This window comes from Sinocyclocheilus anshuiensis, unplaced genomic scaffold (genome assembly GCF_001515605.1).
Source record: "Sinocyclocheilus anshuiensis isolate Anshui unplaced genomic scaffold, SAMN03320099.WGS_v1.1 scaffold416, whole genome shotgun sequence".
NCBI lineage: Eukaryota > Metazoa > Chordata > Actinopteri > Cypriniformes > Cyprinidae > Sinocyclocheilus > Sinocyclocheilus anshuiensis.
The window spans coordinates 992059-1002259 of NW_015554105.1; the positions used below are offsets into that span (position 1 = coordinate 992059).

Below are 10201 nucleotides of genomic sequence, written 5' to 3' on the forward strand. Positions count from 1 at the left end.
GGCCAGAGACAGTCCAAATAGGACTGTATACTGATAGGCCACTCCCTCGAACGTGAGTCTCAAGAACGGTCTGTGGCAGGGGGTTATGTGGATGTGAAAGTATGCATCTTTCAGATTCACTGTCATAAACCAGTCCTCGGGACAAACCTGTGCAAGGATCTGTTTCAAAGTTGAAGTCTGAGATCTAGAATAGGTCTGAGCCCGCCATTCTCTTCGGCACGAGGAAGTAGCAGCTGAAAAGCCTGACTCGCTGCTCGCTAGAGGTACGGTTTCCACGGCACATTTTGCAAGCAATTTTTGTACTTCGGACTGAAGAACATGAGCTTCGTTGTTCTGTACCAAAGTGTGAATAATACCTCTGAAACGAGGTGGGCTGCGAGCGAACTGGAGCGAGTAACCTCATTTTATCGTATTTAGAACCCAACTTGAAACACCAGGAATGGCTGCCCAAGCCTTGAACCGGGTGGCAAGAGGTTCTAATTTTACAAAAGGAAGTTCGCCTGTGCGAGGGCGGGGAACTTGCATTAGGAAGAGTGAGGAGAGGAGAAATGCTCTTTGTATGTGTCCGCTATCAGCGGTAGTTTGCTTGGGCATGCACTGATCTTGAAGGACATGCCCAGCTTGAATAAAACTTCCATCACTCAGTGTTGAACGGAGGGATGGAGAGTGAGCGCAAACTTTCTTAGAGGGAGTTCCAGCCTCAGCGAGAACTGATCTTCCTTTTCCTCTCAAAAGTGTTTTGCTAGATCAATGCTCTTTCAGTGAGAGCAGTCAGCCTCCATGAGTGCAGCGTGGGTGTGGCCCAGTCTTTGCTGCACGCATCTTTAGATCCGCCTAAAAGGATAAATCCGTTCGATGCAGACGAGGGACACTAATCCTCACGAGTAAAACGCACTGGCAGATCAGTGTGTTGCAGGAAGAGTGAAGCACGCGGGACCTATGCCGGTGTGAAATCACTCCAGCCCTATTTCTCAGCCCCGCGACTTCACAGTTTCATCCTCCGAGGCAACTGGGAGGGGAGAACGTGAGCGTGGGAGGGGCAGGGCCGCCTTCATTGAAAAAGGCGAACCGCGAGCGAAGCAAAGCGAGATACACGCTCTCATCGTGAGAGCAATCTGTCTCAGTAAGCACAGCCCCAGCGTGGGCATGGCCCAGGCGAAAGCAGTGCACTCAAAACAGAAGCTGTCAGCGATATAGAATCGTTGGTGACAGCATTCTCCTTTGATCCGACTGAAAAGATTGAATGGCTCGAAGCAGACAAGGGGCGCTGATCTTTATGTGTAAAACACACTAGCAGATCAAAGAGCTGCATGGATAGTGAAGAACACGGGACCTGTGCCGGCGTGAATCACTCAATCCTGATAACTCAACCAGTGAGTTCGCTGTTTCTTCCTCCGAGGCAGCAGAGAAGGGAGAAACGGGAGGGGTGGGGTCGCCTTCTTTGAAGAAAGCGATCCGCGAGTGAAGTGGGGACAGACTCATTCTTTCGCAGTGAAAGCAGCCTGTCTCAGTGAACACAGCCTCAGCGGCACACACACAAATATGAAGCTATCAGCAATACAGAATCATTGGTGACCACATTCTACTCTAATCCGCCTAGAAGGATTGAGCCGCTGGGGCGCTGATCCTTATGTGTAAACACACTGGCAGATCAAAGTGGTGGGGGAGAGTGAACATGCGAGCTCTATGCCGGCGTGAGTTCACTCGGTTGCTTAGCTCCGCGACTCACCGTTTCTTTCTCCGAGCTTGCTGAGAGAGGAGAAACAAGGGCGGGGCTGCCTTCATTGAAGGCAATTCGCCAGTGGAGAAGAGCAGGACTCATGCTCTCAGTGAGAGCGCAATCTCTACGTGGGCGCTGCTCAGACAGGCGATGCACTCACTGTGCCCTTCTGCATCGTGCAGGGCTTCCCTGGTCCCTCGTGACGCGACATTTGAAATAACGTCACTAGGAAATTTGCTCAGAAATTTGCTCTTTTAGTGCACCGGATAGCTGCAGGGGAAGGCTTCTGGCTTTTTCCTCTGCCGGGGCTCTTCAATGGCGGCGAGCTGCAGGCTAAGCTTCTTCTTTGGCTTTGTAGTCCAGCGTCAGCGAAGAGATGATCTTCGTCGCTGAAGGAGAAATATACTGATGAAATGACGCTCTGAGCCGACTTATATAGAGGTCGGCTCTGCCCATTCTGGTGGGCTAGAGCACCATTGGTTTGTGCAGCTACACAAACGTGAACAAATCAGGCTTCAGTATCAGTGTAAACAGGAGTTTCCACATACACAACGTGTTCGAAAGGGAACTCAGAATACACCTTACTGATGATGCAAACTATATACATGCACGCAGATGAAACCAGAATACTGCACGTAAACATTTCCCATAAAGAAAACACTTAACGTGGTCTATTGTCTCATGACCAAATTCAGTGTCTAATTAATAAAATATACTATGTACAGAAAAGCAGATGAGTCCAGAATATTTACACAAACCACAAAGTTTCACCTAAGCCTTTCTCTCCCATAGAAAACCAAGCCTGGTAAAGTTAGTTTTAGGTTCGATATTCGCTATTAGGGGTAGTGTTGTCTAATATCTCACCTTAGACAATACTACCCTTAAGTGTGTACAGTACACAAATATTTTTAAGAAAAAAATTACAGTAATTCCCCAAAATGTTTTTCTTTTCGAGTTCCAAGTACTGTAGTATATTCCTAGTGACCAGACATACTTATTAGAGCTGAAATTTTCCAATATCTTCCTTACTGTACATACAGTTGTAATGTCTGATTACTTTTCTTAGGGAATTCATTATTATTAATTCATTCAGGTTTTGAGAGGACTCGAATCTGAAAATTCGAAGTCCACCTGATTAGAACTGATTTCAAATTTTAATAGTTTACACCTTATCAACGGTCGTCCAGCGAGACGTTAATGTCCATGTATCTTAACAATCTGACTATGTGTATTTTCCTTGGCCACAGGTCAATACAATTATGATGATTTGTAAGCTCCTAGTGAGATAACGTGATCTTGGCAAGGTTTGACTTTAAAATTATACGACACCAGACAATTGAGGGAATTCCGTTGCTGATTGGTTACTGAGATTGCGTCAGGATGGCGTCCCTTTGGGGAAGCCCTTCCGGAGATTGGTTGGTTTCTTGATGACGCAGAGGCTTGAGCAGTTCTGCTGAAAAGTCTGAGTTTGCAAGACTTTAAGTTCTTTGAAGATCTCTGACAATCACGAAGTTTCAACTGAAGTGTTTGAGTTTTAGATGACCGATCGCTTTGATGGTAAGCGTGTGAGCACAAGTTGGAGTGCTCTTAACACGGTGAAAAGCGAAGAAGCAAGCAAGCAGGCAATTGAATCTGTGTTGCAGTGGGGTTTTGACCTGCGGCACACGTCCGTCCCACGGCGCGATCTTCCAATCGACTTCTTGCGAGGCGGAGCGTGCATACATTAACAAGAGGCTTCAATTCATCACATGAGGACATCTATAAAAGTTGTGTTAATACTTCTATAAAGTCTCTTAAATGCAAGTATTCGTGCCCATTCGTTCAAGATTAAACTTCACATATTACAACATTTTAATAACCTTATTTCCTAAAAAGGGGTAATAAAACACTGATTAAAGTTGCACCGATTACATGAAACACGTTCAAGCATATATAAGACATACAACATATTATTTGTGAATATGGTTGCCCTGTTATGCGCATAAGTGATTATCTGTTGAAATTGTCTGTTGTAAGTTTCATGTCCCTTTGTCTGTGACAGGAGAAAAGCGCACTTTTCTGAAAGTAGTAAAAGGATGCGTCCCTTTTTTGGAATGCAGGGGGAAAAGGGGAGGTGTCCTGAGGTCATGCCCATGTCACGAGTGTATATCTGCCATTCTTCTCTTGGACAGGGAGCTCTTAATCTGGTGCTTTCTGTTTATCGGATTTAGCAATTTATGCGTTAAACGGTCATGGGGTCCGGGCAAGTCTGTCGCTGGAACATTTCCAGATACCATGTTCTTTGTTCTGTTGTTTATTAGCTGGTTTATTTATGCTGAAGCCGGTCAACGTTACACTGCACATCTGGTCCCTGAAAGCCCGTAAAACAAAGATAGTTTGTATCCTAGTTTGAGTTAGGGTTTAAGCAGTTCAGATCCCCCCTAAGGGATAAGGACCAGGCCTTGACCGGAAGCAGGTCCAGACAATTAGGTGCCCTGTTGATCATTGATCTTCTTTACGACCGTAGATAGCTGGGGAGGAGAGTCCTTAGTTTTTCGGGTGGAATGCGGAGATTCAATCGTTCATTTGTGCGATAGTCACAGAGGCCTTACACAGTACATAATTATTCTTAGAAAAATTACTGAATTTTTTTTTTTTTTTTGTTCCAAAAAAATACATTGGACGTTTTAATTCTGTGAGTGGATTGTCAGAAAGTCTCTTGGGCATCGTGCGATAGCTCGTCTTCTCTGGTTAAAATTTGCAGCTACAATACACTTAGGCGGTTTTGAATAAATAGTTTTATGACTATGTAAAGTGGTTGCATATTGTTAAAACTAATCGGGGTAGTGATATTTTGTAGGACTGTCGACTCTATAGAACAGTGGCAAGGGAAAGCGAATGTCTGGAGAATATCGAACCTAAAACTAACTTTATGATGCTAGAAAAGCGATTAGAAAGAAAATGCAGAGCATTGCGTTCTTCTGACCTCATCTGCTTGCCTGTATTTTACATCATCAGTAAGGTGTATACTGAGATCTGAGGTCTTAGGTTTATGTCTCTGAATTAGTTCATTGAGGCGTGTTAAGCATCGTTGGGGAATCCTGGAGTGTGACCTATGAGGGAAACCCCAGTATTACAACTCGGCGTCACACAAGCCATGATTTAAAGTTAAGGAAACTAAGCAACCGAAAACAATGTATGTCTTAGATGTAATGTTAATTCTGTCATCATTTAAATGTTTTTTTCAAAAAAACGTTCTTTCTTTCTTCAATATTCTCCAGACCCAGAGAGAATGAGGTATGATTTATCTGACCCTGCCAGACACATTGCATTGAAAGAAACCAGCTATTGGGAGCGCAAGTGATACTTCTGAGTTAAGCATCTTCAGTATGTTTAGAATGCTGCTGTGAGACTTTTAACAAACACTAGTAAATGGGATCATATAACTCCTGTGTTGATATCTGTGCATTGGCTACCTGTAAAATATTGATTACATTTCAAGGTATAAATGTTTGTGTATAAAGCTTTACATGATCAGGCTCCTGAGTATATAAGGGATATGTTAATTCCACCGCAGCGATCATTGCGCTCTTCTAAGAGGCTGTTTTCCCACGTTCTCGTCGTAGACAATGTGGAGATCGTGCCTTTTTTTGTAGCGGCCCCGGTACTTTGGAATGCTTTGCCATTAAAATCCTCATCAAGCATGGACATTTTTAAAAAGGACTTAAAGACTTACTTGTTTTACCAGGCTTTCGGCATTTGATTGGTAGGACAACTGTGAATGACTTTTCTTGTGTTTTAGATTTTATGCTTCTTGTGTACAGCACTTTGGTCCATTTTTATGGTTTTGAAAATGCTTTATAAATACAATTGCGTTTAGTTATGTGTCTTTAACTACAGTACTATGTACTTACATTTAAATTAATATTTGATATAATGCACTTGTTTACATACATGTTTTTACATTGTAATTACATTTAAAAACACCCTTATTTATCTATATAATTAATTTCTGTATTTACACCTATAATTACACTGTCGACCCAACACCTTCACCTTAACCCACCCTTAATGATGATGATATGATGATACAACTTTATTGTCATAAAACTAACCATACCAACAAACCTGTCCCTGAACTTAAAGGGTTAGTTCACCCAAAAATTTTAATCAGCCCATGATTTACTCACCCTCAAGGCATCCTAGGTGTATATGATTTTCTTCTTTCAGATGAATCCAGTCGGAGTTATATAAAAAAATGTCTTTGATTTTTCAAGCTTTAGAATGGCACTCAGCGGGCGTTACAGTTCATCAGTACAAAAGAAGTGAAATTAAGCGCATACATCCATAGTAAAACGTGCCTCACATGGCTCCGGGGGGTGAATGAAGGCCTTCTGTAGCGAATCCATGTGTTGTTGTAATAAAAATATACATATTTAAAAACTTATAAACACTTTTCTGTCACTTCCTGTAACTGTCGTACGCACGTTCATTTCGGACGGATGACGTAGGATGTATGGGTAGCGCTACGCATATGTCCTACGTCATCTGCCCGGAACGGCTTCCACGGACGACAGTTAGCGCAAGCTACAGAAAACTGGTTTAACATTTTAAATATGGATATGTTTCTTACAAGAATGCATCGATTCACTACAGGATGTCTTTATTCACCCCCCGGAGCCATGTGAGGCACGTTTTACTATAGATGTATGTGCTTAATTTCACTTCTTTTGGACTGATGAATTGTAACACCCGCTGAGTGCCATTCTAAAGCTTGGAAAATCAAAGACATTTTTTAATATAACTCCAACTGGATTCGTCTGAAAGAAGAACGTCATATACACCTAGGATGCCTTGAGGGTGAGTAAATCATGGGCTAATTTTCATTTTTGGGTGAACTAACCCTTTAACCGTATCCCACCCACCTCAATAGCTGCAAAAGTGTTTTGCCATTCAACATGAACCTACCTTTTATTTTTATTTTATTTTTTTGGCACTAGTTAAAGTCCCTAATATAAAGTAATTTAAAGGACCAATGCATCAAATGTGTTTTATTTCCAAAAACAGTAGACAATAGACAATAGACAATAGCAAGTATTATATCAGTGGTAATCAACAACATGCTATAGATGCTGCTGACAGAGCTCAGGTTGTATTATATATTTATTTAATTAATGAATAACTGGAATTACATTTCATGTACAACAAGAAATAAAAATGTATACTCAAGGGCACATAAGTGATGTGGATAATTGTCACATAATTGTGTGAAACTTTTATTCTTCTTTTTGTAGACTGTGGGACTGTAATATTGGAGAGGAAGGCTGTGCTGCTCTGGCTTCAGCTCTTAGGTCAAACCCCTCACACCTGAGAGAACTCAATCTGAACTATAATAAACCAGGATGTTCAGGAATGAAACAACTCACTGCTCTACTGAAGGATCAGCATTGTAAATTGATTAAATTAATGTGAGTGCAGATGGTTTATTATATTTTCTCATTTATATCTAAGTTAATATGTTAGTTTTCGGTTATTTACGTCAAAGTGCTTTTTTAACTCTCAAACCCTGTGAGATGTAATTTATCTTTCTTTTTTTTTCAATAACACAAGTGTACCAATTATCCGCTTTATACATGTCACAGATACATAGCCACACACTTTTTCTACTTCAACAACTGCTTATCAATATTTATGACTTTGCTCTTATACCTGTTAATTGATAAGAATTGTTATAAGTGACAGGAGATTTGTTACAGGCTGTTTGACTGCAGTATTGGAGAGGAAGATTGTGCTGCTCTGATTTCAGCTCTGAGATCAAACCCCTCACACCTGATAGAATTGAATCTGAACTACAATGAACCTGGAGAGTCAGGGGTGAAACTGCTCTCCGCTCTACTGAAGGATCCACAATGTAAACTGGAGAAACTCAAGTCAGTATTCATAATTTCCTTTTCTTATTTTTTGGAGAATAACACAAACAAACTTTGGGACAATGATTTCTTTTTTCTGTATATTCCTTGTATAACTAAAGCCTGAGAGTCATACTTGTATGAAGATAAAGGGTGTTTTCACACTTGAGTCCTCTTTTAAAAGAACCAAACCCAGACCCCTTTAAAGTACACTGAACAAAATTATAAACGCAACACTTTTGTTTTTGCCCCCATTTTTCATGATCTTTGACGATAGTGGTCCTGACAGAATTTATGGTAACACTTTACTTGAAGGGGTGTGCATAAGACTGACATGACACCTTCATAATCATGACATGACACCTACATAATCATGACATGACACATGTCATGAATATGAAGGTTTTTTATGCATGTTTATGACAACTGTCATTAAGTGTCATTTGCTCAGTTATGTCATTTTTAATGCAAAGATGACATTGTTTGAGATGTCTTTGTTATGGGCTATGGTTAGGGGTAAGGGTAGGGTTAGGTTAGGGTTAGGTCAAATAATGTCATATTTGCATTAAAAATGACATAACTGAGCGAATGACACTTAATGACAGTTGTCATAAACATGCATAAAACCTCCTTCATATTCATGACATGTGTCATGTCATGATTATGAAGGTGTCATGTCAGTCTTATGCACAGCCCTTCAAGTAAAGTGTTACCGAATTTATTCTATGGGGAGTTTTGGAATGTTAAATCAAAAATGGCTACTTAAATGGACATAGTCATTAGTGAAACTAAATGACTTAAAATTTTGTGGTACGTTTGTGTTTGTTAGGCTGTATGTGTGATATTTTTCTTCAATCTTGCTGTAGGTTGTCTAATTGCAGTATTAAAGAAAAAGGCTGTGCTTCTCTGGCTTCAGCTCTGAGATCAAACCCCTCACACCTGAGAAAGCTGGATCTGAGCTGTAATAAACCAGCAGACACCGGAGCGAAGCAGCTTTCTGCTCTACTGAAGGATCCACATTGTAAATTGGAGAAGCTCAAGTGAGTGTAATTATTTTTCAGTATTATCAAATAGATGTGCTTGCTGCTTGTGTGCACTCTTGCACTTGCAACAAACTGCAGCTGAAGGGCATAAAAGTGAGAACTCTTGTAATTTCATGACTTCTGTGTTGGTTAGCACAGCACTTACACACACACCCCATCTAACCTTGTTCCTCTATTCCCTGCTGAGACTATGTGGGTGCACATTCACACCATTAGTGTACTGGATTCAGACACACACATCCATTCCATCTTTCATTCCCTAACAATAGTTCACGTTGTGCATATTAACACATACACACTTAACACTCAAATGTTCATGATGAATTTTCTGTATTGGTCTACTGTGCTGAAATGTAAGTGTAAAGTATATTTCTTCTTTCTTGAGGCTTTGGAAATGCAGAATTGGAGAACAAGGCTGTGCTGCTCTGGTTTCAGCTCTGAGATCAAACCCCTCACACCTGAGAAAACTCAACCTGAACTATAACAAGCTTGGTGATTCAGGAGTGAAGCTGCTCTTTGATCTACTGCAGGATCCACACTGTAAATTGGAGAAACTACTGTAAGCTTATTTTAATATATTATGTATTAAAGAACAATTTGGTAAAGATGTCCAAGCAACAATTTACCCAATTTACTTAAATTGTATGGACAGAAAAACACTTGATACATTTTGCAAACTATCTCCTTCCCTTCCAGTCGGTCACTCTCAATGTCACGTCGGATGACCGACAAATTGGGATCTCGCTTAGAGAGACCAATCTACTTCGAGTGTAAACTAAACGAGCCAATGCACATTGGCATGTGATTATTGCATCCAGCTGCCGCTGATCACAGCGTGAGTATAAGTAGGCAGCCGGTGCAGCGCATATTCAGCTTTTCGCTTCGGAGCTGAGCGATCACATCGTTCTGCTCCTGACTACTCTACTGAGAGAAGAAGACTGAACGAGTTCAGCGCGCTCTTTGAGAGCTCTTCGTTTTGGTGGCACGGCACTTCAGCGGTGGTGGTTTCCCGTGTCGAGTGGGTTGCACACATCAGGCTGCACTACCCCGTTTGTGTTGCAGGTGATCATCTCCCCTGTGCACTTCAGCACGTTAAAAGAGCTTTTTCCCTAAAAGAGCATTTACGGATGCGTCTTTTTAAAGATGACGTTGCGTGGCAAACTTGACGTTACGTCTTTGTAAAGACGATGTGGGTCTTGCTATAGACAACGTATCACCCGGGCGTTTCTGGATGCAGTCGTTACCTGGCGCTGGGTGATGGTCATGATCGCTGCCTCACGTACCTGGGCATTTAGCACACTGAGGTGGCGTTTGTGGATGAGTCATGTTCTCATTGTGGGAAGATGATCATCTCGGAGTCGCGGGCCAGGGGGCTACTTCAGGCAGTAGCACGGGTGGTCTGAGGGTAACCATAATGGCAAACCCTCCAGGGAGCCAACCCTCGGGGGACCATCACTCCTCTTGCACTCCGCAAACAGTTGAGCTGCCAATGGAACGTGCTGGGCCCTCTACAAGGAGCGTACCAGCAGTATTCTTTGGCGCTCCTCCAG

At 41.8% G+C, this 10201-nt stretch overlaps 1 protein-coding gene across 1 annotated transcript in view; it reads left to right on the top strand.

Annotated features, from left to right (window-relative positions):
- LOC107669693 (NACHT, LRR and PYD domains-containing protein 12-like) overlaps positions 1–10201 on the top strand; it is a 39954-nt gene that overhangs the window by 24947 nt on the left and 4806 nt on the right. Inside the window, exons 6-9 of the mRNA XM_016462044.1 lie at positions 6994–7167; positions 7456–7629; positions 8475–8648; positions 9037–9210. Of these exons, the coding sequence (XP_016317530.1) occupies positions 6994–7167; positions 7456–7629; positions 8475–8648; positions 9037–9210 (696 nt within the window). The remainder of the gene's footprint in view (positions 1–6993; positions 7168–7455; positions 7630–8474; positions 8649–9036; positions 9211–10201) is intronic.